This window comes from Stomoxys calcitrans, chromosome 2 (genome assembly GCF_963082655.1).
Source record: "Stomoxys calcitrans chromosome 2, idStoCalc2.1, whole genome shotgun sequence".
NCBI classification, from domain to species: Eukaryota; Metazoa; Arthropoda; class Insecta; order Diptera; family Muscidae; genus Stomoxys; species Stomoxys calcitrans.
Window position 1 is genome coordinate 50,190,658 of NC_081553.1, and position 26,726 is coordinate 50,217,383.

Sequence of the window (26,726 nt, forward strand, 5' to 3'; positions counted from 1 at the left end):
ATATCTGGCCTCCGAGCCGGAAAAACCCCTCACAAATGACCGTAGACAAATATATAAAAACGATGTTTTAGGGGATTCTTATTTCTCGTCACTAGCAGATCAAAGAATCAGGAGACTGATTATAGAGATCAATAGTGTGTTCAACGAACATATACCAAATTTATGTCTAGAAAAGGTGTTGTCTTCAGCCTCGAACCTCGATAAAAGGGATGATTAAACTTTAGTCGCTTAATGCATCGTTTCAAACATTTTCGTCTAAGCGGGGACAACAGAGAAATTTCCTTCTTCATGTTGTAAAAATTGGATTTACTGGGGGACGACTATCTGCTTAAGTATCTGAAAAATACATCCAGCATCTGAACAATGACTGATCCGAAGATTCAACTGTCAATTTATGAAGAATTCCGAGGGTGAAAGAAGCCAATCCTTAAAATTTTCTGTAGGCGTAGCTACAAATCGTCCAACAGATGGGTCCCGTAACATTTTTTGACTGTTGCTGAAAACTTTGGATGCAACGGGAGTCGAGTAGTTAATCCGTATCTGAATTTTGGGCAGGATAATCTCACAACTGATGACAGGAAAGAATTCGGTTAAAAAAAAAAATTGTAATGTGCGTTCTTCCTACTCTCGATAGTAGCGAGGTACTACATCTTCAGATCCTGGTTGGAGAACCTCCAAAAAATGAACATCAACTTGGATTCCTAAAATTTCAATCCAACGCGAAAAAGGTATTCACTCGTTTTTTTGTGCAAATGCGGGGCAGTAATACATGCTTGACAGTTTCTAAATTCCATGAAACAGATATTCAACCTTTGTTTGCGTCTTCTCCTTGAAATTTCGGGGCAGTGACATAAAAGGTCGTTTGCTTCTTTCTTCAAAGAAGTGAGAAGAAGGAAATGAGGGAACACAATGAGGCATGTCGGCAGACTGAGGAAGGTTTCAGGAGACAGGGACTGGATTAGGGCTATACTACGAAACACACAACATTTCAGGAAGCTATGTGCCATAACGATAGACGCAAAAGAAATTCTGGGATGGGATTTACACATTTCGAAATCAGTTGTTGTTGCTGATGTTGTAGCCACATTTGTATGCGATTCTCGTCCAGCTCATTCCGATCCATAGGACCGAAAGTTATGATCATTGGTTATTAAAAGACGCCAACTGATGTGGTGCTTATAATCATTTCGTGCCGGGTCGAAATCAATATGTGTTTATATGACGACCCTCAAGGCCGTGGGCTCTAGTACAGTGAGGTCAATCCTCTAGTACAGAGTGGAATCCTTGAATAGACCCCAGTTTCATGACATAGTGCTAACATGGATTAGCGGATACGACAGCGCCGTATTGGCGCTTTTCTCCTACTCTCTTCTTGTGATTTCTTGTTATCGCATATGTCTCACTTTTTCATTTACTTTTCATAACAGGTCAAACTGGCCACCACTGGCCATGGTGGGCTACCCGTTCAAACTTAATTATTAACAATAAATTCCACATAGAAATCGTAGAATAGAGAAATGCCAGTTTTTTAAACATATATTTTAGATTTTGAAATGTCTTCAAACTTCAAATTTTATCAGCTGACACGAAAACGGAAAGTAAAATTTTGTTTATATTGAATTCCACTTTCCCGTTACGGTTGACAGATGTTCGGTAATCATTTGCATGTGTTTTCATAAAGCAAAACAAAACAGCTGACACGTTTTCCTACATTTGCGATATGTTTACGAGAGCATAACCAGGCCTTTACAGAATTGCGGTGCTGATTGTGTAAAGAACCCTTTGTGCTCTTGTGTTGCGTTACGTTACGTTACTCAAATACACTAATACCATTTGCATCAGCTGTGTGCTTAAGTTGCTGAGTGCAACAGGGTCATTCAAAATGAAACACCTTTCAATAGTCCGAGATCATTCATTTTGTAAAGTTTGTGAAATATTGTTTATATTTAATTTATGTTAATATTTAGTGAATGCAAAGTTATTTGTCGTATAGCCCTTAGTAATTTGTATATAGTCAATCGTAAAATGTCTCATTGTATAGAAGATAATCGGTTATTTACCTTCACCCGCGTTTGTGATGAAATTGCCACCGAACGTAGTTACAACAACAAGGCGCAAATTTTAAAGGATTTCCTGAGGAAAGGAACTAACAACAAAGAATTCAAGGGTGATGTATTGTTATGGGTGCGTATGCTGATACCATCCGATTCACAGGCTGTGTACAATTTGCAAAATAAGCAAATGTTGAAGTTGTTCTCACGCCTTTTCAACAGCGATGTACAGGAAATGCATAGAGATTTGGAGCAGGGTAAATATGATACAGCTATTGTCCTTTAAGAGTGTTTTTTGAAATTCTTGTCATCTTTCCAGAGGGTGATGTATCGGAGACGTTGCGTAAATTCTTTGAGGCTTCCAAAAAGTTAAAACCCCAGAAGGATAGTTCGCTATATTTACAAGATGTTGATGAGTTCTTGAAGAAACTGGAACAGCGTACCAAGGAGGATGATCAAAGTGAGCTGCTGCAACAACTATGCAAACAAACCACAGCCAATGATCTGAAAACGGTAAGGGAATGAGGACTATTTTTTGTTGTTGTAGCCACATATATGAATGGGGAGGGTACTTGGCAAGCTTCTTTTGGTAAGCATGGTCGTTTGGATGCATAGACCGGATTGCTGGGTGGAGCGATTCTATTTTTAGTTGTTTTTGTAGCTGTGTGTCGTATACTGAGGCGGCAATGATGAATGATTCCATCTTTTGGAGGCCACTGTAGCGCAGAGGTTAGCATGTCCGCCTAGGACTCTGATCGCCTGGGTTCGAATACTGGCGAGACCATCAGAAAAAATTTTCAGCTGTGGTTTTCCCCTCCTAATGCTGGCAAAATTTTTGAGGTACCATACCATGGAAAACTTCTCTCTAAAGAGGTGTCGCTCTGCGGCACGCCGTTCGGACATAAAAAGGAGACACCTTATCATTGAGCTTAAACTTGAATCGGACTGCACTTATTGATACCTGAGAAGTTAGTGGAATGTTCATGGGCAACATTTGCAAAAGGAAACAGGATGTTATTTGCCTCATTCTGTTTCAATTTCTCAACCAATTTTCGAGGTATCGTCTACATCAAAGTTTCAGTTCTCTTTTTTATACCCTCCACCATAAGATGGGGGTATACTAATTTCGTCATTCTGTTTGTAACACCTCGAAATATGCGTCCGAGATCCCATAAAGTATATATATTCTTGATCGTCATGACATTTTAATTCGATCCAGCCATGTCCATCCGTCCGTCAGTCTGTCTGTCGAAATCACGCTAACTTTCGAGGGAGTTAAGCTAGCCGCTTGAAATTTTGTACAAATACTTTTTATTAGTGTAGGTCGTTTGGGATTGTAAATGGGCCAAATCGGTCCATGTTTTGATATAGCTGCCATATAAACCGATCTTGGGTCTTGTCTTCTTGAGCCTCTAGAGGGCGCAATTCTCGTCTGATTTGACTGAAAGTTTGCACGTGTTGTTTTGGTATCACTTCCAACAAATGCGCTAAGTATGGTTCTAATCGGTCCATGTTTTGAAATAGCTGTCATATAAACCGATCTTGGGTCTTGACTTCTTCAGTCTCTAGAGGGCGCAATTCTCATCCGATTTGACTGAAATTTTGCAAGCAGTATTTTGGTATCACTTTCTATAACTGTGTTAAGTATGATTCAAATCGGTTCATAATCTGGTATAGCTGTCATATTAACCGATTTGGGATCTTGACTTCCCGAGCCCATAGAGGGCGCAATTCTCATCCGATTTGGCTGAAATTTTGCATGAGTTGTTTTGATATGACTTGCAATAACTGTGCTAAGTATGATGCAAATCGGTACATAACCTTATATAGCTGCCATATGAACCGATATGGGTTCTTGACTTGTTGGGCCTGTAGAGGGCGCAATTCTCATCCAATTTGGAAGAAATTTTGTACAACGGATTCTCTAATGAACTTCAACATACATGTTTAATATGGTCTGAATCGATTAATAGCTTGATACAGCTCCCATATAAACCGATCTCCCGATTTGCTTCTTGAACCCCTACAAGGCGCAATTCTTATCCGAATGAACTGAAATATTACACAATAGCATATAGCTAATTCACAATAGCATATTCTTATTCACAATAGCATATTCTTATTCAATATAAGATTCGGCCCGGCCGAACTTAGCACGTTCATCAATCTTTGGTACTTTCAAGAGTTTTGCCATCTAAATCTTCTTTTTTAAATGACTTTTGTTTTAAATTCATACTTCTGTTGAATATTTATTTGCAGATCATTCGTATCATCAAACAGGACTTGCGTATGAATGCAAAGGCCAGTCATGTCTTGGCTGCCTTTGGTCCAATGGCCTATTCTTCATATCAAGCAACGCGTGACTTAGCGGCAGTTGTGAAACAGTTTGCTTTTAAAAAGGGAACTGCCGCCTCAACAACAGCACCCACCCTACCAGCCACCGCTAAGGGAAAAGGAAAGAAGGTAGAAAATTGAAAGATTTTCGAATTTAAAATTTTTTATTGAATTTTATCCTTTTTAGGCTGCTGCTGTGGGCAATGTTCAAGTTATGACCCCCATCTCTCCTATGTTGGCTAGCCCTTGCAATGCCGTAGAGGATGCCTTTAGAAAATGTCCCATGGGTTTATTTAGCGAAATTAAATATGATGGCGAAAGAGTTCAGATACATAAGCAGGGAAATGAATTCAAGTAAGTTTGAAAGCTAGGCAGGAGAGTCACAAGGACCTTGGAATTGAAAATTAATGAAATTATTATTTTTTTATTAAAAAAACAACCATAATGAAGGAAGTTCTTGTGAATCGCTTAAAATTTTTGAGTAATTCGTGTCTCTTAATCATGATTTTTTAACAGATTTTTTAGTCGCAACTTAAAGCCAGTAGTAGAGCACAAAATACGACGTTTCAAAGAGTTTATACCAAAGGTATATTTGAAGTTAAAATATTCTTTCATGGCAGTTTATTAGCTTTCTTAATTTTTAGGCTTTCCCTGGCTCCGGAGATATGATATTGGATTCTGAGATAATAATGGTGGATACTGTGACCGGAGAACTTTTACCTTTCGGTTCTCTGGGAGCCCACAAGAAGAAAGAATTTCCAAATGCTGAAGTGTGCCTGTTCGTTTTCGATTGCATTTTATATAAGGGAGAGGATTTAACAAATATGTAGGTATCCAATGGCAAGGTATGCAATTGGAAAAAATGTTTTCCAAATTTTCCCATTACCTTCTCTCCCTTGCAGACCCTGCAAACAAAGACGTGAAATTTTGGAGGAAAACATAACGCCCATTAAAAACTATGTACAGTTATCGGAATCTCATTTTCTTAAAACCAAGGCAGAATTATCTCTGATGACTGCCAAAGTATTAAAGGCCCACTTGGAGGGAGTTGTGCTAAAGGATCCCAATGGCACTTATCAGCCGGGCAAAAGAGGTTGGCTGAAAGTCAAAAAGGATTATCTTTTTGGTGGGCGCATGGCTGACACTGCAGATTTGGTAGTGCTGGGTGCCTCTTACGGTTCAGGCAAAAAGGGAGGAGTGCTTAGCATATTTCTAATGGGCTGCTATGATCACAGAGATCATTTGTGGAAAACTGTTACCAAGGTTCACACTGGTCTGGACGATAATACTCGTTTGGAAATGCACGATCATCTAATGAAACTCATGGAGCGTTCGGATGCTAGACATCTTCCCAGTTGGTTTTTGTGCAATAAACCTTTAGTACCAGATTTTATAGCAAAAGATCCTAAGGTCATGCCGGTTTGGGAGATTACCGGTGCTGAATACACCAAATCTGGCGAACATACAGCATCGGGTATTTCCATACGTTTTCCTCGCATAACGCGTTTGCGAGAGGATAAATCTGCAGAGCAAGCTAATGATTTGGAGCATTTGGAAAATATGTATGAGGCTTCCAAAAATAATGTTAATGTGGATCTATTGATCAAAGGCTGTGATGATGAGGATGAAGATAAGTTAACCATAAGCAGTAAAATAAATCTACAAGGTTTGGGTACACCCAAAAAGGGTATTAAAAAGGAATTGGACGAAGATGAAAGTCCTGGGACCAGCATCAAAAAAGAAAAGAAAGTCTTGACGCCAACCAGTAGCAGCAAGAAAAGAAAATCCTCCGAAGCAGCAGCAGAAGATGATCTAGATTTTGTAGATATTAAAAAAATCAAAATAGAAAAGGTAGAGAAAGAAGAGAAACCTTACAGTAGCAATGCAACGAAAAAACGCACACTCCTAGATTTTGCTATAAAGAAGGAAATAAAGAAAGAACCTGAAGATGAACCCATGCCTTCCACCTCGACGAATAGCAAAGCTGCTCTGGAAAATGCCAGAAAGAAAAGTGAATTATTCAAGGATTTGAAAGTATATTTTGAAAAAGTTTCGAATTTTTCAGAACTAAAAAATTTGATGGAAGCTAATGGTGGCACTCTTACCACAAATACCAAGTCGGCTAATTTGGTTGTACACGAAACATGTGATGTTGATATAAATTTAAGTGATTGTCGTTCGAAATATCGTGCATCTTGTCATCATTTAAGCAAACAATGGATTTTGGATTGTTTGAAAGAGAAAAAATTATTAGATTATGGTTTACATGCAGTAGTACTTAAGGCGAAATAAAAAAAAGTTATTATGCGAAGACGTATATCAAAAACTAACAAAAAGATTCCATGAAGATTCCCTTAATCAACAGGAGGATATTTTCCTCACTTCAGTGAGGTAAGTCTGATTCAACTTTAAGCGCAATGATAAGGGACTTCAATTTTTTTTTGGGGAATTCGAACGTTACGCAATAAGATAGAATCGAAGAAAGCTTGCGAAAAATCTGCGTTTGAGAACAGATAGCAATGACTCTTTGAAATTTTAATGGCCAGACCTGATGTGTGCCAAATTATGTTGTTGTTGTTGTAGTAGCAGTGTGCGGTACACTGAGGCGGTAGCCCTTGCCGATGAAGGAATTCATCGGGTCAATCCGGTACGTACAACCGGCTGCCATGGGATGCCAAATTATGTCCCTCTATGGTTCTGGCACTTTTTGGCAGGCCCAAAAAATTGGTCATCTCGGCATTTCAAAAGTTTCTTCAGGCTACCAACTCGCGCGGAAGTCCAGTTTATGAGGAAAATCTCTATAAAATCCAATTTTTTTTCATACCCCCTTAAGTTTACGTTGACGACCCACGCAAACGAAAAAAAGACCATAATTTGCGGATCTGCACTTGGAATGTCCGCATTCTTTATGGAGAAGGTTGAGTATACCCGCTGGCGGATGTATTAGAGAAGTACAAGCCATATATTACCGCCTTACAGGGAGTGCGATGGACTGGGAATGGCGTCACTACAACACCAAAAGGTGACGACCTATACTACAGCTGCCATAACACGAGGCATGAATTTGGCTGTGGATTTGTGGTTAGTCGGAGACTGAAACACCTTGTCTCCAGCTTTACTACGGCGGATGAGAAGTTAGCCAAAATCAGCATAAAAGCCAAATTCTTCAAAATCAGCCTTATTTGTGCCCATGCCCCGACGGAAGACAAAGACTAGCAGACCAAGGATATGTTCTACGAGCGCGTAGAGAGAGAATATGACCGCTGCCCCGTCCATGATATAAAATCGTTCTTGGAGATTTTAATGCGAAGATAGGAAAGGAAGACATTTTTGGTCCAACAGTCGGAAAGTTAAGCCATCACGAGATAACGTCAAGTAATGGGTTGAGGCTGATAGAATTCGCAGCGGCAAAAAACATGGTAGTTAGTAGCACCAGATTTCAACATAAAAATATTCACAAAGCCACATGGCTGTCACCCGATCAAATTGATCACGTTGTGATAGATGGAAGGCATTCATCCAGCGTGTTAGATGTACGATCGATCCGTGGAGCGAATATAGATTCGGATCAATACCTTGTTGCAGCAAAGGTTCGCACCCATTTGAACATGGCGAGGAAAGTACGATCTGACACTGCACAGAAGCTGGACATTGAAAAGCTGCAAACACAACAGATGGCAGCGGCATACTCCACTCGACTGACCCAACTGCTTGATGCACTCCACTCGACTGACCCAACTGCAGTGGCAAAATACCGCCCACACCATGGAAAATGCCGCCTCCTCCAAGAAACCCATGGTACGACCAAGAGAGATGCTACTGAAGCCAAAAATGCGGCATATAGAGCAACCCTGCAATCAGTAGCAATGTGCCAGATGAAGGAGAGGTATCGGGAGAAAAGGATAGAGGAGAAACGTCTATTTCCTAGAAAGAAAAAGGAAATCGAAAGACTTGAGTGTGAGCGAATTGAGATGTACAAGAGTCAGAATTAAACATCAAACTGATGGCTTTGGTGCAGGCACATTCTCCTGCAGAGACAAAGAAGTAAATCTGGTAACTGACACATATAACATGCTGAGGATATGGAAAGAAAATTTTACACAACTGCAAGTGTCCGACGTTGGCGGCGAAGAGGACACCGCAGAACCAATCAATGATGATGGTATATAATGTTTACCTTCTAGTCAGAATGAGGTCCAGGTAGCAGTGACCCAACTAAAGAACAACAAGGCAGTAGGAGCCGACGGGTTACCCGCTGAACTATTTGAGACCGTTGGCGAAACGCTGATACGGCGTATGCATTATCTCCGCAATCTGGCTAGAAGAACGCATACCCGATGATTGGAACCTCAGCATACTATGTCCCGTACACAAGAAAGGAGACAAGACGGAATGTGCCAACTACAGAGGAATAAGTCTCCTCCCCATCGCATACAAGATACTCTCGAGCGTAGTGTATAAAAGATTAAAACCTAAAGTCAATGAGATAATTGGGCCCTATCAATGCGGCTTTAGACCTGGTAAATCTACCCTGGACCAGATATTCACACTGCGCCAAATCCTGGAAAAGACTCGAGAATGACAAATCAACACCTACCCTTGGCCCTAAAAACTATAAATATTTAGTTCCACTACCTTTAAGACCAAAATTATCTTGGTGAGGATTCGTGTTCCACTTTGAAAACCCTCTTATTTGAGCTACATATTGCAATAGTCAGAAAATACTTACTATTTGGGTGGTGTTATGGGGGTGTCGTGGCCCCATAGACAGTTTTCCCAAATATTGATATCAGATTCGTGCTTTACTCCCAAAGACGTTTCATTTGAGCTCCATATGGCTATGGTCGTAAATTTGTCCCCTTTGGGGGATGTTTTTGGAGAGAGGCGGCTCCCCAAACACTTGGTCCCATATTTGGATATCAGATTCTAATTCTCCACTCAAATACCTTTTATTTAAGCCCCATATTCCCATGGTCAGTAAATAAGTCCTGTTTGGGGGGTGTTATGGGGAAGGGGTGGACCCCAAGAAACGTGGTCCCACATTTGGATATCAGATTCGTATTCCACTCGCAAATACTTTTCATTTGAGTCCCATATTGCAATGGTCGGTAAATAAGTCCGATTTAGGGGTGTTTTGGGGGTTGGACACTTTTCCCGAATATTGATATCAGATTTGTGCTTTACTCCCAAAGACCTTTCATTTTAGCCCCATATTGCTATGGTCGAAAATTTGTCCCCTTTGGGGGATGTTTTTGGTGAGAGGCGGCCCTCCCAAACACTTGATACCATATTTGGATATCAGATTCTAATTCTCCACTCAAATACCTTTTATTTATGTCCCATATTCCCATGGTCAGTAAATAAGTCCTGTTTGGGGGGTGTTTTGGGGAAGGGGTGGACCCCCAGGTACGTGGTCCCACATTTGGATATCAGATTCGTATTCTACTAGCAAATACCTTTCATTTGAGTCCCATATTGCCATGGTCGGTAAATACGTCCCATTTAGGGGTGTTTTGGGGCTTGGGGTGATCCCCCTAGCACTTGGTTCGACAATTGGATATCAGATACGTTTTCTTATCCTAAATCCCTTTCATTTGAGTTCCATATTGTCGTGATAGACCGATCACGTTTATATGTTTGATAGGTTATTGGAGGGGCAGCCCCCCTAGGTACCCCATCCGAAATTTGCATACTAAATTTTTACTTTTAGGGTGCTATATGAGAGCATATAAAATTTCGCTTAAATCACACCACCCATCTTCGAGATCTGGCGTTTCTGAAAATTAGGGTAAGGGGGAGGGTCCGCCCCCCTTCAGATATCAAAAAATGTAGTACCCTATTTTCACCACTGGATCATTATTCACCATCTGTGAAAATTTCAAGAAAATCGGTTCAGCCGTTTCCGAGTCTATAAGGAACACACACACAAACATACAAACAAATACAAATTGATTTTTTATATTATAAGAAGATTATTGAGCATGGGTGCGTATGATTTCTATTCGATAATTATACTCACATTCGCCATGCGTCATACGCCACCTTAGCCGCTCTTGTCACATATCAAAATATGTGGTAAATGATAATTTGCAAATCAAATCGCCAGTTCATAGGTGTTATGAGTTATATGACATCTCTTTCTCCAATGGACCATTACCGTAGACATAGACACATTTCTGACATACCATATGAGGAACCCAGGGGTAATATTTATGACGTTAATCTATTTCAAAGTATTGTTGATACACAATTTTGGCTGACATAGTTTTTTTTCTACATATTTTTGAAATATCTATTTCCCACATACATATACAACTGAGGGTAAAACAAAGTCGACCTCCCTCAGGGTACAAATATGGTGTATAACAAGTTAACAACTTGATTTCGTCATAAATTACTATATTTCTCCCGTAGAGATATTCTCTTTTCGCAAGAGAAATGGTACTCACTTTGCTGTGGTTGCAGCAACAATGCCGATTATTAAACTTGAAATAATCAGCATTTGGCTATCCATGATTCAGTGCTGTTTGTAGCTTCAAACATAAACAACAGAAAGTGCCTTTAACACGCAATTGAAAAACAGATAACCCCCGTAAAATGTTGTGGGAAGTATTGATACTTCTAATAATAGGCATAGCACTGCTATGCCATTGGATCACCAAGAACAATGATTTTTTCAAGAATCGCCAAATAGCCTACGATAAGCCGGTGTTTTTCTTTGGCAGCGGTAAAGATATATACCTAAGGAAAAAATCGGTGGTCCAAGTATTCTGTGAAGTCTATGGTCGTCATGATGGCATGTAAGTTTAACAATTAATGGTGAAATTAGTTAAATTTTGGCTAAAAAACAAACAAGCAAAACGCGTATTTAAAGTCTCTAGCTCTTTCTATCGCGGGTTATAATGAGCACATACGGTGTTGTGTGAATGTGTGCAAACAAATAAAATAGAATTAATTAATTATACAAACTCCCCCTCTGGAAGTGATGCATTAAATTTTTGTCACTCTCGACGTGAATCAAGTTAAAAAGTTGAAAGCTCATCCTTAGGTTTGTTTACAATGACAATAGCGCGTCGGGGGGCCGCCCCAACTCCAAAACCCCCTAACATGGGTTCATTGGACAAGCATGACAATAAGGGACTCAAATGAAAGGTATTCAGGAGTAGATTACCAATATGGTCAGGAAAAAGAAATATGCTTTATAATTTGTTGATATCGGAAGGGGGCGTACCCTCCCCTTTACCCCAAAAATACGAACCAAAATCACAAGTGGACCGATAAAGGCAATATGGATATCAAATGAAAGGTATTGAAGAGTAGAACAAGAATAGGGTATTAAAAATTGGGTCCAAGTACCCAGGAAGTCGCCCTAACCCCAAAATGTCTAAAAGCAAACAAATTGGTCGTCTATATCAATATGGGGCTTAAATGAAAGCCATTCGGGAGTAGATTACGAATCTGACATACAAAATCAGATCGAAGTGTAGGAGGTCACCCCACCCTCCAAATGGGCATATGACCTATCATGACAATATGAGACTCGGTTTGTTTGTTTGTTCCGTAGAATCAAAAAAAGGAAACATAGGTAATATAAGTTTTATACCCACCACCGAAGGATGGGGGTATATTCATTTTGTCATTCCGTTTGCAACACATCGATATATCCATTTCCGACCCTATAAAGTACATATATTCTTGATCAGCGTAAGAATCTAAGACGATCTAGACATGTCCGTCCGTCTGTCTGTTGAAATCACGCTACAGTCTTTAAAAATAGAGATATTAAGCTGAAATTTTGCACAGATTCTTTTTTTTGTCCATAAGCAGGTTAAGTTTGAAGATGGGCTATATCGGACTATATCTTGATATAGCCCCCATATAGACCGATCAGCCGATTTAGGGTCTTAGGCCCACAAAAGCCACATTTATTATCAGAATTTGATGAAATTTACGACAGTGAGTTGTGTTAGGCCCTTCGATATCCTTCGTCAATTTGGCCCAGATCGGTTCAGATTTGGATATAGCTGCCATATAGATCAATCCTCCGATTTAGGGTCTTAGGTCGACAAAAGCCACATTTATTATATGATTTTGATGAAATTTGGAACAGTGAATTGTGTTAGGCCCTTCGAAATTCTTCGTTAATTTGGCCCAAATCGGTTCAGATTTAGATATAGCTGCCATATAGACCGATCTCTCTATTTAAGGTTTTGGGCCCATAAAAGAGGCACTTATTGTCCGATTTCGCCGAAATTTGGACAGTGCTTTGTGTTAGGCTCTTTGACATATTTATGCAACTTGGCCGAAATCGGTCCAGATTTGGATATATGTAGCTGCCATGTAGACCGATATCTCGATTTAAAGTCTTGGCCCCATAAAAGGCGCATTTATAATCCGATTTCACTGAAATTTGACACAGTGACTTATGTTAGGCTTTTCGGCATCCGTGTCGTATATGGTTCAGATCGGTTTATTTTTAGATATAGCTACTGTACTTATTAGTATTTGGTCCAAATCGGAACATATTTTGATATAACTGATATGGGACATTAGGTATGAAATTTTCACCGAATTTTGATTAAAGGTGGTTCACACATATACCCGAGGTGGTGGGTATTCAAAGTTCGGCCCGGTCGAACTTTACGCCTTTTTACTTGTTTTTATTTGTTTTTGCGTCAGCCAGGTAAGCATATAAATGTAGGTGGGTCGGTTAGGCGCTTTCTCCCTAATTTTTTTGTCTATTAATTGTCCTATCTCGTCTCTGGGCTTTGTTTTGGAGACTCATTTTAATCACCCTAACTTCTGCCTAGGTCAGATCTGGGCACTTATCGTATAAAAAAAAATTAGATTTTTTTAATTTTATTGCCTTTTTCCAGTATCTATGGCACTTTTGACAATCGTGATCCCGTTCTCATGATACGCGATCCGGATCTAATCAAACACATTATGATCAAAGATTTTCAACATTTTGTAAATCATAAAAAACTTCCCGTTGAAATGGGTGATAATCTATGGACAACATCGTTGATTGTAATGGAAAATGATAAGTGGCGTGACATGAGAAGTACTCTGACACCAGCTTTCACTGGCAGTAAAATGCGTAACATGTTCCAATTGATCCTAAAGAAGGTGGACGAGGCTATGACCTACTTGCGGGAAGAACAAGATAAAGTTACCGGCAACAAGGCTCAGGGTTTGGAAATCGATGTTAAGGACTTCACAACACGTCTGACCAATGATGTGATTGCCTCCACAGCTTTTGGCTTGGAAGTGAATTCGTATCGCGACAAAGACAACGAATTCTATGTGAAAGCAAAAAAAGCCACCAACTTTTCTATAGCTCAACAAATGAAATTGCTCTTCCTCATGCTGGTGCCACAGGTTATAAAGGTAAAAAAAAAACAAATGGGCCATAAATGTTGTTGGATTAGATATAAGATAAACGTTTCGTTCTATTGCAGTATTTCAAAATCGATGTGTTCGATAAGGCCTATACGGATTATTTTATGAATTTAGTGTTGGATGCCATGAAATATCGCCAGGAAAATAATATCCATCGTCCGGATATGATTAATCTGCTAATGGAGGCCAGAGGCATGATACCCTCAGAGGCGCCCAAGACACATTTCCGTGAATGGACCGATGTTGAGATGGTGGCTCAATGTTTTCTATTCTTTTTGGCCGGATTTGAACCTTCATCGGGGGTTATGAGTTTTGGTGCCCATGAGTTAATGGAAAATCCCGAAGTTCAAAATAAACTCTTTGAGGAAATCCAAGAAACTGAGGAGAATCTACAAGGAAAATCTTTAACTTATGAAGCTCTACAGAAAATGACCTACATGGATATGGTGGTTTCAGAGATCCTAAGAAAATGGCCAGTCTCCTTGGTTACAGATCGCCAATGCAATAAAGACTATGAATATGTATCGCCCAGCACTGGAGAACGTCTGGTCATCAAGGAAGGCGATGTGGTTCGCATACCCATGTGTGCCATACAGAGGGATGCCAAATACTTTGAAAATCCTGAGGTTCTAGATCCCGAGCGTTTTAGTGAGCAGAATAAATCGAATATAGAATTGGGTACCTATTTGCCCTTTGGTTTGGGTCCACGAAGTTGTATTGGTAAGTGTGTACAGGACAATTTTGGCAACCAAAAAGTAATTTTTTAATTTACTTCATAGGAAATCGCTTTGCTTTGCTGGAAATTAAGGCCTTCTTTTACTACCTGTTGCGCGATTTTCGCCTAGAACCGTCTCCAAAATCATGCGTGCCACTGGAATTGGATACTGCAAACGTGAAGCTACAACCAAAAAATGGATTCTGGATACAATTCAAACCGAGAAAGTGTTAATATTTTGAGAAATTTTATTTTCTGAAAAAAAAAACTTTTAAATCTACCAACAGCATTTTATTGTCTCTGCAAAAGAGACGTAAATGTGGTCACGCATATGAATGGTATGGAATAGCGTCCATTAATCCATACACAGTGGGATGTAATCGAATAAAACCAAGTAAAAAGGTGCTAAGTTCAGCAGGTTCGAATCTTATATACCCTCCCTCCACCATGGTTCGCATTTGTCAAGTTCTTTGCCCGGTATCTCTATATGAGTAAACAAAGGATAATGGATAAGTATTGCTATGCTATTGGAGCTATATCAGGTTATGGACCTATAGGATCATACTTTGGTTTGTATATTGGAGACCATAATTATTGTGGAAAATTTCAGCCAAATTGGATAAGAAGTGCAGCCTATAGGGTCTCAAGAAGTGAAATCGAACAAACATGAACATCAAAACATGAACCGTTTTGTGGAAAAATTTCAAGTGCTTAGCTTAACTGCTTCGGAAGTTAGCGTGCTTTCGACAGACAGACGGACGGACGGATGAACAGACAGACGGCGGACAGATAGATGGACAGACAGACGGACGGACAGCAGTACAGGCATGACTAAATCGACTTAGAATATCAAGGCGATGTGTTACAAACGGAATGATCCTCTGGTGGAGGGAAGTTTAGGTTAGGTTTAAGTGGCAGTCTGCCATCAGACTCACTTAAAAGTTTTCGTCCATTGTGATACCACAGGAACAGAAGAAGGGAAATGCCTTTTATTGTATTTAAATTACCTTTCGTTATAATCCGGTGAAATATGCATAATTTTTGCATTTATGCACCCATAGCAGCTATATCGAAATATGGTCCGATTCTGCACGGACATTGAGTGGTCTAATACATACAAGTCACTGTTACATTTTGCTTCAATATTAGTCTTTTTGGCAGCTTTGGCAGCCAAATATAGACCGATCTGAACCACTTAGGACACGGATGTCGAAAAGCCTAACACAATTCACTGTGTCAAATTTCAGCGAAATCGGGAGATCGGTCTAAATGGCAGCTATATCCAAATCTGTAACGATCTGGGTCAAATTGAAGAGGGATGTCGAAGGGCCTAACACAACTCACTGTCCTAAATTTCGGCGAAATCGTGGCTTTTTATGGGCCACATGGCAGCTATAACCAAATCTGGACCAATTCGGGCCGAATTCAAAAAGATGTCGAAGGGCTTCACACAACTCACTGTTCCAAATTTCAGTGAAATCGGACACCATTATGGGCCCAAGATCTTAAATTGGCAGATCGGTATATATCGCAGTTTTATCCAAATCTGAACCGATCTGAACCAAATTGAAAAAGGATGTCTCAGGGCCTAGCACAACACACTGTCCCAAATTTCGGCGAAATCGGATAATAAATGCGCTTTTATGAGCCAAAGACTTTAAAAGAAGAGATCGGTCTATATAAAAGTTATATTCAAATCTGGACCGATCTGGGTCAAATTGAAGAGGGATATCGAAGGGTCTAATACAACTCACTGTCCCAAATTTCGGCGAAATCGGACAATAAATGCGCCTTTTATGGGCCACATGGCAGCTATAACCAAATCTGGACCAATCTGGGCCAAATTGAGACATTAAAGCAGCAGATCTGTCTATATGGGTGCTATATCTAGATATAGTCCGACAAAACCAGAATCTGTGCATGGTTTTAGCTGAATATCTCTATTTTTAAAGACTGTAGTATGATTTTAACAGACAGACGGACGAACATGTCTAGATCGTCTAAGCTTTTTACGACGATCAAGAATATATATACTTTATAGGGTCGGAAAAATATATTTCGATGGCTATATCACCATATTGACCGATTCGAATAAAACTTGGCACTGATGTTGTAAGTCACAAGATAGGGATTTGGGCCAAATTTCAGCCAAATCAGGATAAAATTTAGGCTTCTAAGGGCTGAAGAAATCAAATCCGGTGATCGGTTTGTATTGTATATCTGCTTATAGACCAATTCGGATCATACTTGGCGCGGATGTTGGAAATCATAACTTAAGTATTTGTTCCAAATTTCAGCCAAATCGAATGAAAATTGAGAAGTCACATCCGGACATCAGGGCGCTATATTTATTTATAGACCGATTCAGATTATACTTGGCATGGAAGTTGAAAGTCAAAACACAAGACATTGTTCCAAATTTCAGCGAAATCGGATGAAAATTAAGGGTTCTAAGGGCTCAGGAAGTCAAATCCTGGGATCGGTTTATATGGGGGCTATACGTGTTTATTAGCCGACTCGGATCGTACTTGGTATGAATGTTGAAGGTCATATTTAAAGCCTTTGTTCCAAATATCAGTGAAATCGGATGAAAATTGAGGCTCTAGGGGCTCAAGAAGTCAAATCAGGGGATCGGTTTATATGGGAACTATATCCAAATCTGTACCGGTATGGCCCATTTGGAAACTTCAACGACCTACATCAATAACAAGAATATGTGCAAAATTTCAAGCGACTAGCTTTACGCGTTCGACCGCTATCGTGATTTCGACAGACGGGCGGACGGACATGGCTGGTTAGACTCTGAATGTCGAGACTATCCAGAATATATATACTTTATGGGGTAGCAGATCAATATTTCGAGGTGTTACAAACGGAATGACTAGATTAGTATACCGCCATCCTATAGTGGTGGCTATAAAAAACAACGGAGTATATCAATGCTGCTCATCAACCCTTGTATCTCATTACCCTGCTTGCTTTGGCTTGAAATGACACACATCTGAGTGGTGCTTATTTGCAAACAACACGTGATGTCCGACGACCAAATTAAAAAACACATCCACATCCAGACATTACTAAAACGTTCGGGCATCTCTCACTCCATTGTACATGTGCGTGTTTTTCTAGCTAACTTTGTTTTTGGATGGCATGCGTAACAGACAATTGATTTGGTCAAAGTGGCTATTGAGTGCCAAATTTTGGGTGTCATGCAGTTCTCTGGTAATCATGGGCAACATTTTCACGCCCTAGGTGGTCTGGGTTGGTGGCCAGCGCAGCGCATATGCCGCCTATGACGCAAAATCCTGGCGAGAACATCAGAAAAAGTTGTCAGCGGTGGTTATCCCCTCAGCTTAAGGTCTATAATATCTCTCATGGTTTCGGGGACATTCGATTTTAATTTTTATACCCTCCACCATAGGATGGGGGGTATACTAATTTCGTCATTCTGTTTGTAACTACTTGATCGTCGCGACATTTTATGTCGATCTAGCCATGACCGTCCATCTGTCCGTCCGTCTGTCTGTCGAAAGCACGCTAACTTCCGAAGGAGTAAACTAGCCGCTTGAAATTTTGCACAAATACTTCTTATTAGTGTAGATCGGTTGGTATTGTAAATGGGCCATATCGGTCCATGTTTTGATATAGCTGTCATATAAACCGATCTTGGGTTTTGGATTTTTCAGCCTCTAGAGGGCGCAATTCTCGTCCGATTTGACTTAAATTTTGCATGTGGTGTTTTGATATGACTTTCAACAAATGTTCCTAATACGGTCCAAATCGATAAAAAACCTGATATAGCTCCCATATAAAACGATATCCCGATTTGACTTCTTGAGCCCTTGGAAGCCGCAATTTTCTAGAGGGTGTAATTCTCGTCCAATTTAACTGAAAATTTGCACGTAGTATTTTGGTATCAATTCCACGAGGTGTTTTGTTGTGACTTTCAATAACTGTGCTAAGTATGGCGTAAATCGGTACAGATCCTGATGTAGCCACCATATAAACAGATCTCCCGATTAGACTTTTTGAGCCTCTGGAGGGCGTAATTCCTATCGGATTTGGTTGGAATTTTGCATGACGTGTATCATTATGACTTCCAATAACTGTGCTAAGTATGGTTGAGATCGATTGATAACCTGATGTAGCTGCCATATAAACCGATCTGGGGTCTTGATTTCTTGAACTTCTAGGGGGCGTAATTCTGATCCGATTTGGCTGGGATTTTGCATGAAGTGTTTTATTTTGATTTCCAGTAACTGCGCCAAGTATGTTCTAAACCAGTCCATATACTGATATAGCCGCCATATAAACCGATCTCCCGATTAGACTTCTTGGGCTCCTAGAGGGCGCAATTCTTATCCAATGCGGTTGAAATTTTGTAAATGTCTTTTTGGTATGACTTCCAACGACTGTTCCAAGTATGGTCTAAATCGGTATATAATCTGATATAGCTGCCATATAAACCGACTTCCCAGTTTGACTTTTTGAGCCTCTGGAGGGCGCCTGAAATTTTTAAGATGGTGTTTTTCCATGACATCCATGAAAAGTAAGGTCCATATCGAACTTGACAAATGCGGCCCGGCTGAACTTAGCACGCTTTTACTTGTTTTTATTATACCCTACACCTCTACTGTGGTACAGGGTATTATAACTTACTGAATTAGTTTGTAACACCCAAAAGGAAGAGAGATAGACACATTGATAAGTATACCGATCGACTCAGAATCACTTTCTGATTCGATTTAACTATATCCGTCTGTCTGTCTGTCCGTCTGTTCATGTTTATTTGTGTACAAACTACAGATCGCAATTTTCATCTGATCGTCTTGAAATTAGGTATGGGGGTGTCTTTCGTCCTAGAGACGAAGCGTATTGAAATTGGAAAATATCGCTTCAGATTTGGATATAGCTCCCAAATATGTATGCTCGCCCGATTTGCAGTAATACTGCAATAAAATGCTCATTTGTTAACCGATTTTCTCGAAATTTGGTATGGGCATGATTTTTAGCCTAGAGACAAAGCCTATTGATATTGGAAAAAAATGGGATCAGATTTGGATGTAGCTCCCATACATATGTTCGTCCGATTTGCAGTAATACTGCAATAATACGGTCATTTGTAAACCGATTTTCTCGAAATTTGGCAGGAACGATTTTCTTATGAGCCTCGACATTACAGGCGAATTGCATAAAAATCGGTTCGGATTTGGATATAGCTCCCATATATATGTTCTTCCGATTTGCAGTAATAAAACATTAACATGGTCATTTGTTACCCGATTCTCTCGAAATTTTGCAGGAAGGTTTTTCTAATGACTCTCGACATTTCTGGTTAATTTTATGGAAATCGGTTCAGTGTTAGTTATAGCTCCCATAAATATGTTCGTCAGATTTTGGGTAATTTGCAATAATGTTGTCATTTGTCAACCGTAGTTATTACAGTTTGAACATATTTTTCATATTTCAGAATTGGATATAGCTCCCACATTGTACTTATAGGGTAGGTGTAGGGTAGTATACAGTCGGCACCGCCCGGCTTTTGTCCCGTTCTTACTGGTTATTCGTAACTATTGTTTTGCTTTTTTAGCCTTTGCTTAGGGGTAGACAAAATTCGGCTAACCAAAAGCTAGAAACATGGTATTTGTTTATAGCAAGTAATAAATTTACTTGTGAATGAATATTTCTCCCTATAAGCTTTTCTTTATCGAAAATAGAAATGTCACTATGCGACTTTTGCTGCAGACAACACCGATTGCTAATTTTTGACTTAGTCAGCATTTGGCTATGCATGATTCAGTGCTGTTTGTATCTTCAAACATAAACAACAGTAGGCGCCTTTAGCACGCCATTGACAAACGCTTACAAATAACCCGATAGCATGTTGTGGGAAATATTGATATTTCTAATAATAGGTATAGTGCTGTTTTGCCGCTGGACCACTAAGAACAATGACTTTTTCAAGAAGCGTCAAATAGCCTACGATAAGCCGGTGTTCTTCTTTGGCAGCGGCAAAGATATATACCTAAAAAAAAAATCCGTGCTCCAAGTATTCTGTGAAGTCTATGGTCGTCATGATGGCATGTAAGTTTAACATATAATTGTGAAGTTTTTTTTTTTTTTGGCAAAATACAAACAGACGTTACAAGTATTGAAAATCTAACAAAAAGAAAAATATTCTGTTTCCTAAGGATTGTTATGAGCATAGCATATCCATTTATGTGTGAATGTGTGTGCAAAATCAGTTATACAAACTAACTCTGTGAAAGTGATTCATAAAGTTTGGCCACCTTTAAGTGAATCATGTTTAAAAGATTTGACAATTTAGATTAAACCAAATCTATTTATTGGGTTGCCCAAAAAGTAATTGCGGATTTTTCATATAGTCGGCGTTGACAAATTTTTTCACAGCTTATGTCTCTGTAATTGCATTCTTTCTTCTGTCAGTTATCAGCTGTTACTTTTAGCTTGCTTTAGAAAAAAAGTGTAAAAAAAGTATATTTGATTAAAGTTCATCCTAAGTTTTATTAAAAATGCATTTACTTTCTTTTAAAAAATCCGCAATTACTTTTTGGGCAACCATATATCCTACGCCACTACTGTGGTACAGGGTATTATAACTAACTGCATTTGTTTGTAACACCCGGAAGGAAGAGAGATCCATTGATAAGTATAGCGATGGACTCGGAATCACTTTCTAAATCGATTTAGCAATGCCCGTCTGTCTGTCCGTTTTTTTGTCCATGTTAATTTGTGTACAAAGTGCAGGTCGCAATTGTCATCCGATCGTCTTAAAATTTGATACAGGCATGTTTTTTGGCTTAGTGACAAAACCTATTGAAATTGGAAAAAATCGGTTCTGATTAGGATATAGCTCTCATATATATGTATGTTCGTCCGATTTTGAGAAATATTGCAATAAAGTGCTCAATTTTTAATCGATTCTTTCGAAATTTGGCAGGAAGGATTTTCCTTTAACTTTTGACATTACAGGTGAATTTTATGGAAATTGGTTCAGATTTAGATATAGCTCTCATATATATATATCGCCCGATTTTAACTTTTAGAGTCACAGCAAGCGGATTTATTGACCAATCTTTCAAAAATTGTGTAAAATGCTTTCCCCGACGACTACTACAATATCTAAGAAGTTTGCTTGAAATCGGTTTAGATTTAGATATAGCTCCCATATATATGTTCGTCCGATTTTGAGAAATATTGCAATAAAGTGCTCAATTTTTAATCGATTCTCTCGAAATTTGGCAGGAAGAATTTTCCTATGACTCTTGACATTACTGATTAATTTCATAGAAATCGGTTTAGATTTAGGTATAGCTGCCATATATGTATATCGTCCGATTTTCACTTCTATGGCCACTACAAGCGCATTTATGGACCAATTTTCCCAAAATGTTGTACAGCGCTTTCCTCGACAACTACCACAACGTCTATATAGTTTGGTCGAAATCGGTTCAGGTTTAGATATATTGGGTTGCCCAAAAAGTAATTGCGGATTTTTTAAAAGAAATTAAATGCATTTTTAATAAAACTTAGAATGAACTTCAATCAAATATACTTTTTTACACTTTTTTTCTAAAGCAAGCTAAAAGTAACAGCTGATAACTTACAGAAGAAAGAATGCAATTACAGAGTCACAAGCTGTGAAAAAATTTGTCAACGCCGACTATATGAAAAATCCGCAATTACTTTTTGGGCAACCCAATAGCAACCATATATACGTTCGTCCGATTTTGAGAAATATTGCAATACAGTGCTTATTTGTTAACCGATTCTCTCGAATGACAGCTATATCAAAATCTGAACCGATCTGTGTCATATTGAAGATGGATGTCTGAGGGCCTAACACAACCCATTGTCCCCAATTTGGGCGGTATCGGATTATAAATGCTCCTTTTATGGGCCCAAAACCTTAAATCGGAAGATCGGTCTATATGACAGCTATAACCAAATCTGAGCCGATCTGGACCAAATTGCAAAAAGATGTCGAGGGGCCTAATACAACTCACTGTCCCAAATTTCAGTGAAATTGGGCAATAAATGCGCCTTTAATGGGCTCAAGAATTTAAATGGCAGCTATAACCAAATCTGGACCGATCTGGGCCGAATTACAGAAACATGTGGAGAGGACTAATACAACTCACTGTTCCAATTTTTCGGCGACAGCGGACAATAAATGCGCCTTTTATGGGCCCAAAACCTTAAATCGAGAGATCGGCCCATATGGCAGCTATATCCAAATCTGAACCGACCTGAGCCAAATTGCAGAAACATGCCGAGGGGCCTAATACAACACACTCTCTGAAATTTCGGCGACAGCGGACAAATAATGCGCTTATATGGCAGCTATATCCAAATCTGGACCGATCTGGACCAAATTAAAGAAGGATGCCGAAGGGCCTAATACAACTCACTGTCCGAAATTTCGGCGACAGTGGCGCCTTTTAGGGACCCAACACCTTAAATCGAGAGATTGGTCTATATGACAGCTATATCGACATCTGGACCGATCTGGGTCAAATTGAAGAATGATGTCGAAGGGCCTAGCACAACTCACTGTCCCAAATTTCGATGACAGCGGACAATAAATGAGCCTTTTATGGCCCAAAACCTTAAGTCGACAGATCGTTCTACATGGCAGCTATATCCAAATCTGAACCGATTTGAGCCAAATTGCAGAAATAGGTCGTGTGGCCTAACATTACTCACTGTCCCAAATTTCAGAAAAATTGGATAATAAATAAAAACGTTTACACGATGAGTACGATCATGATGTGCCGTATAAAAGGCCCATAATAATAAATATCGATAATGAGTATCGATACTATCGTTAATTTCCCATCAGCTTGTTTTCAAACGAAAATCAGAAGTAAAAATCAGGAGATCGATTAATAAAGTCTGTTGGAAGTCATGAGAGAAATCATTGTACAAATTTTGAACCCAATGAAAATTGCGCCCTCTATAGGAGTGATGTGTCTTATAGGATACATTCAGCGTCGCATCGTGTGTGTGTGTCACGCTCTGACAGTCAGAAGGAGTTCTCCCTTAATTTCTCATTTCTTTAAGAACTTGTCTGATTTAGCGAATGTGAACATTCGCAAGTTTTTGGGCTTTTTAAAGCGATCTGAATGGTACAGCGGTAGGAACTAGAACGAATCTACCTTCTCCTGTTCCTTTGGTATCACAATGGATGAAAACGTCTAAGAGGCTCTGATGACAGATTGCCACTGAAACCTTATCAAATCTAACCTACCTACAATGCCAATATAGAGCTCAAAAAAGGGCATTAGAGAGTGAATATTGCATTGGTATATCTATATGATCTTTTGGAAGGCTTTTGGGGTTGGGCCCTAGGCAATAGGGACCAAATTAAGGCGTCAGATTTGTACTCTACCAGGTAGCTTAACCCCAAATTTAGCAAACAAATTCGTGTTTACCAGTTCAGTACCGACTTACCATAAGATTGCAAAAAAATACGCTTAAATCGATGCACCCAGATTTTGAGTTTTTGAAGGGGGAAATTCCTTCTTCCAGTATCCTATTTTCAGCGGGTGGCTAAACTCTGCATAGCCATGTCCGTCAGTCCGACTGTTGAAATCACGATAGCTGTCGAAGGCGTAAAGCTAGCCGCTTGAAATTTTGCACACATACTTACTATTGATGTAGGTCGTTGGAGATTTCAAATGGGCCATATCGGTTCAGATTTAGATATAGCTCCCATATAAACCGATCTCCCGATTTGACTTCTTGAGCCCCTGGAAGCCGCAGTTTTCATCCGATTTGGCTGAAATTTTAAACATAGTGTTCTGTTATGACTTCCAGTAACTGAGCCAAGTACCGTCCAAATCGGCCTATAATCTGATATGGCTCCCATATAAACCGATTTCCCGATTTTACTTCTTGAGTCTTTACAAACCGCAAATTGATTCCGATTTGGCTAAAACTTTGCACATAGTGTTCTGTTATGACTCTCAACAACTGTAGTGCATGTAGTGTTCTGTTATGATTTCTAAAAACTGTGTCAAGTACCGTCTGAATCGGTCTATAACCTGGTATAGCTCCCATATAAACCGATTTCCCGATTTGACTTCTTGAGCCCCTGGAAGCCGCAATTTTCATCCGATTTGGCTGAAATTTTAAACATAGTGTTCTGTTATGACTTTCAGTAACTGAGCCAAGTACCGTCCAAATCGGCCTATAACCTGATATGGCTCCCATATAAACCGATTTCCCGATTTTACTTCTTGAGTCTTTACAAACCGCAAATTGATTCCGATTTGGCTAAAACTTTGCACATAGTGTTCTGTTATGACTCTCAACAACTGTGCCAAGTACGGCCCAAATAGGCCTATAACATGATATAGCTCCCATATTTAAGCAGAATCCATGGTGGAGGGTTCCCAAGATTCGGCCCGGCCGAACTTAGCACGCTTTAACTTGTTTTTTTTTTTTTAATTTTTATCCTTTTTTCCAGGGTACCTTTGACAACCGTGATCCCGTTTTCATGATACGCGACCCGGATCTAATCAAACACATTATGATCAAAGACTTTCACCATTTTGAGAATCATAAAAAACTACCCGCTGAAATGGGTGAAAGTCTATGGACTTCAACATTGTTTGCAATGGAGAATAATAAATGGCGTGATATGAGAAGTACCCTTACGCCGGCTTTCACTGGCAGTAAAATGCGTAACATGTTCCAATTGATCCTGAAGAAGGTGGACGAGGCTATGGCCTATTTGCGGGAAGAACAAAAGAAGGTCGCCAACTATAAGTCAGAGGGTTTGGAAATTGATGTTAAGGACTTCACAACACGTCTGACCAATGATGTGATTGCCTCCACAGCATTTGGCCTGGAAGTGAATTCGTATCGTGACAAAGACAACGAATTCTACGTGAAAGCAAAAAAAGCCACAAACTTTACTACGACCCAACAAATGAAAATGCTCTTCGCTCTGCTGATGCCGCAGGTTGCAAAGGTAAATAAAACAATGAGTCATACATGTTGTTGGATAACAAATACAATGAGATAAACGTTTCGCTCCATTGCAGTATTTCAAAGTTGATGTGGTTGACAAGGCCTATACGAATTATTTTATGAAATTAGTTCTGGATGCCATGAAATATCGCGAGGAAAAGAATATCCATCGTCCGGATATGATTAACCTACTAATGGAGGCCAAAGGCATGATACCCTCTGAGGCGCCCAAGACACATTTCCGTGAATGGACCGATGTTGAGATGGTGGCTCAATGTTTCCTATTCTTTTTGGCCGGATTTGAACCTTCATCGGGGGTTATGAGTTTTGGTGCCCATGAGTTAATGGAAAATCCCGAAATTCAAAATAAACTCATTGAGGAAATCCAAGAAACTGAGGAGAATCTACAAGGAAAATCTTTAACTTATGAAGCTCTACAGAAAATGACCTACATGGATATGGTGGTCTCAGAGATCTTAAGAAAATGGCCAATCTCCTTGATTACAGATCGCCAATGCAATAAAGACTATGAATATGTATCGCCCAGCACTGGAGAACGTGTGGTCATCAAGGAAGGCGATGTGGTTCGCATACCCATTTGTGCCCTACATAGAGATGCCAAGTACTTTGAAAATCCCCAGGTTTTAGATCCTGAGCGTTTTAGTGAGCAGAATAAATCGAATATAGAATTGGGTACCTATTTGCCCTTTGGTTTGGGTCCACGAAGTTGTATTGGTAAGTGTGTAGAAGACAACTTTGACAACCAAAAAGTAATTTTTTAATTTACTCCTTAGGAAATCGTTTTGCATTGTTGGAAATTAAGGCCTTCTTTTACTATCTGTTGCGTGATTATCGCCTAGAACCATCTCCAAGGTCATGTGTGCCCTTGGAATTGGATATCGGAACTATAAAGCTGCAACCAAAAGCGGGCTTCTGGCTACAAATCGAACCGAGAAAGTGTTAATATTTAGACAAAACTTGAGTGTAATCTTGCAATAATGTCATGAAACAATTTTATTTAATATATATGTATTAAAATAACTACTTTTATTTCAACAAAACATTGTTTCATTGACTCTATAAATGAGAGCTGTTAAGCTGGTCACGCACCCCAATGGCTTGTATGTCTGAATGTCTGATTTCTTAGTACTCTAATAGTTATAAAACGTTCCCACACGTCATCTGTGAATGTGAAGAGTGTTCAGTACACTCTGCCATTTCATTAT

At 39.5% G+C, this 26,726-nt stretch overlaps 3 protein-coding genes across 3 annotated transcripts in view; 2 read left to right on the forward strand and 1 right to left on the reverse strand.

Annotated features, from left to right (window-relative positions):
* The window catches only part of LOC131994658 (suppressor of lurcher protein 1), a 394,762-nt gene that overhangs the window by 1,617 nt on the left and 366,419 nt on the right, over nt 1-26,726 (reverse strand). The gene's annotated exons all lie outside the window — the stretch shown is intronic.
* On the forward strand, nt 1,899-6,704 carry LOC106083111 (DNA ligase 3). Its single transcript, XM_013245961.2, has 7 exons — nt 1,899-2,308; nt 2,371-2,564; nt 4,311-4,514; nt 4,573-4,739; nt 4,902-4,971; nt 5,030-5,211; nt 5,288-6,704. The coding sequence occupies exons 1-7, from the start codon at nt 1,954-1,956 to the stop codon at nt 6,675-6,677; spliced, it is 2,562 nt and encodes an 853-aa protein (XP_013101415.2). The 5' UTR covers nt 1,899-1,953; the 3' UTR covers nt 6,678-6,704.
* On the forward strand, nt 10,902-26,464 carry LOC106095516 (probable cytochrome P450 9f2). Its single transcript, XM_059363197.1, has 8 exons — nt 10,902-11,185; nt 13,262-13,775; nt 13,847-14,507; nt 14,567-14,731; nt 20,418-20,551; nt 24,995-25,501; nt 25,575-26,235; nt 26,295-26,464. Exons 1-8 carry the CDS (start codon nt 10,983-10,985, stop codon nt 26,462-26,464), a joined length of 3,015 nt encoding a protein of 1,004 aa, XP_059219180.1. The 5' UTR covers nt 10,902-10,982.

Excerpts from the sequence above, each read along its gene's own strand:
- LOC106083111 (XM_013245961.2), top strand. The coding sequence starts at position 1,954 with ATGTTAATATTTAGTGAATGCAAAGTTATTTGTCGTATAGCCCTTAGT. Across the intron at positions 2,309-2,370 it reads GCATAGAGATTTGGAGCAGG|AGGGTGATGTATCGGAGACG; the intron begins GTAAATATGATA and ends TCATCTTTCCAG. Across the intron at positions 4,972-5,029 it reads TCAAAGAGTTTATACCAAAG|GCTTTCCCTGGCTCCGGAGA; the intron begins GTATATTTGAAG and ends CTTAATTTTTAG.
- LOC106095516 (XM_059363197.1), top strand. The coding sequence starts at position 10,983 with ATGTTGTGGGAAGTATTGATACTTCTAATAATAGGCATAGCACTGCTA. Across the intron at positions 14,508-14,566 it reads GGGTCCACGAAGTTGTATTG|GAAATCGCTTTGCTTTGCTG; the intron begins GTAAGTGTGTAC and ends TTTACTTCATAG. Across the intron at positions 26,236-26,294 it reads GGGTCCACGAAGTTGTATTG|GAAATCGTTTTGCATTGTTG; the intron begins GTAAGTGTGTAG and ends TTTACTCCTTAG.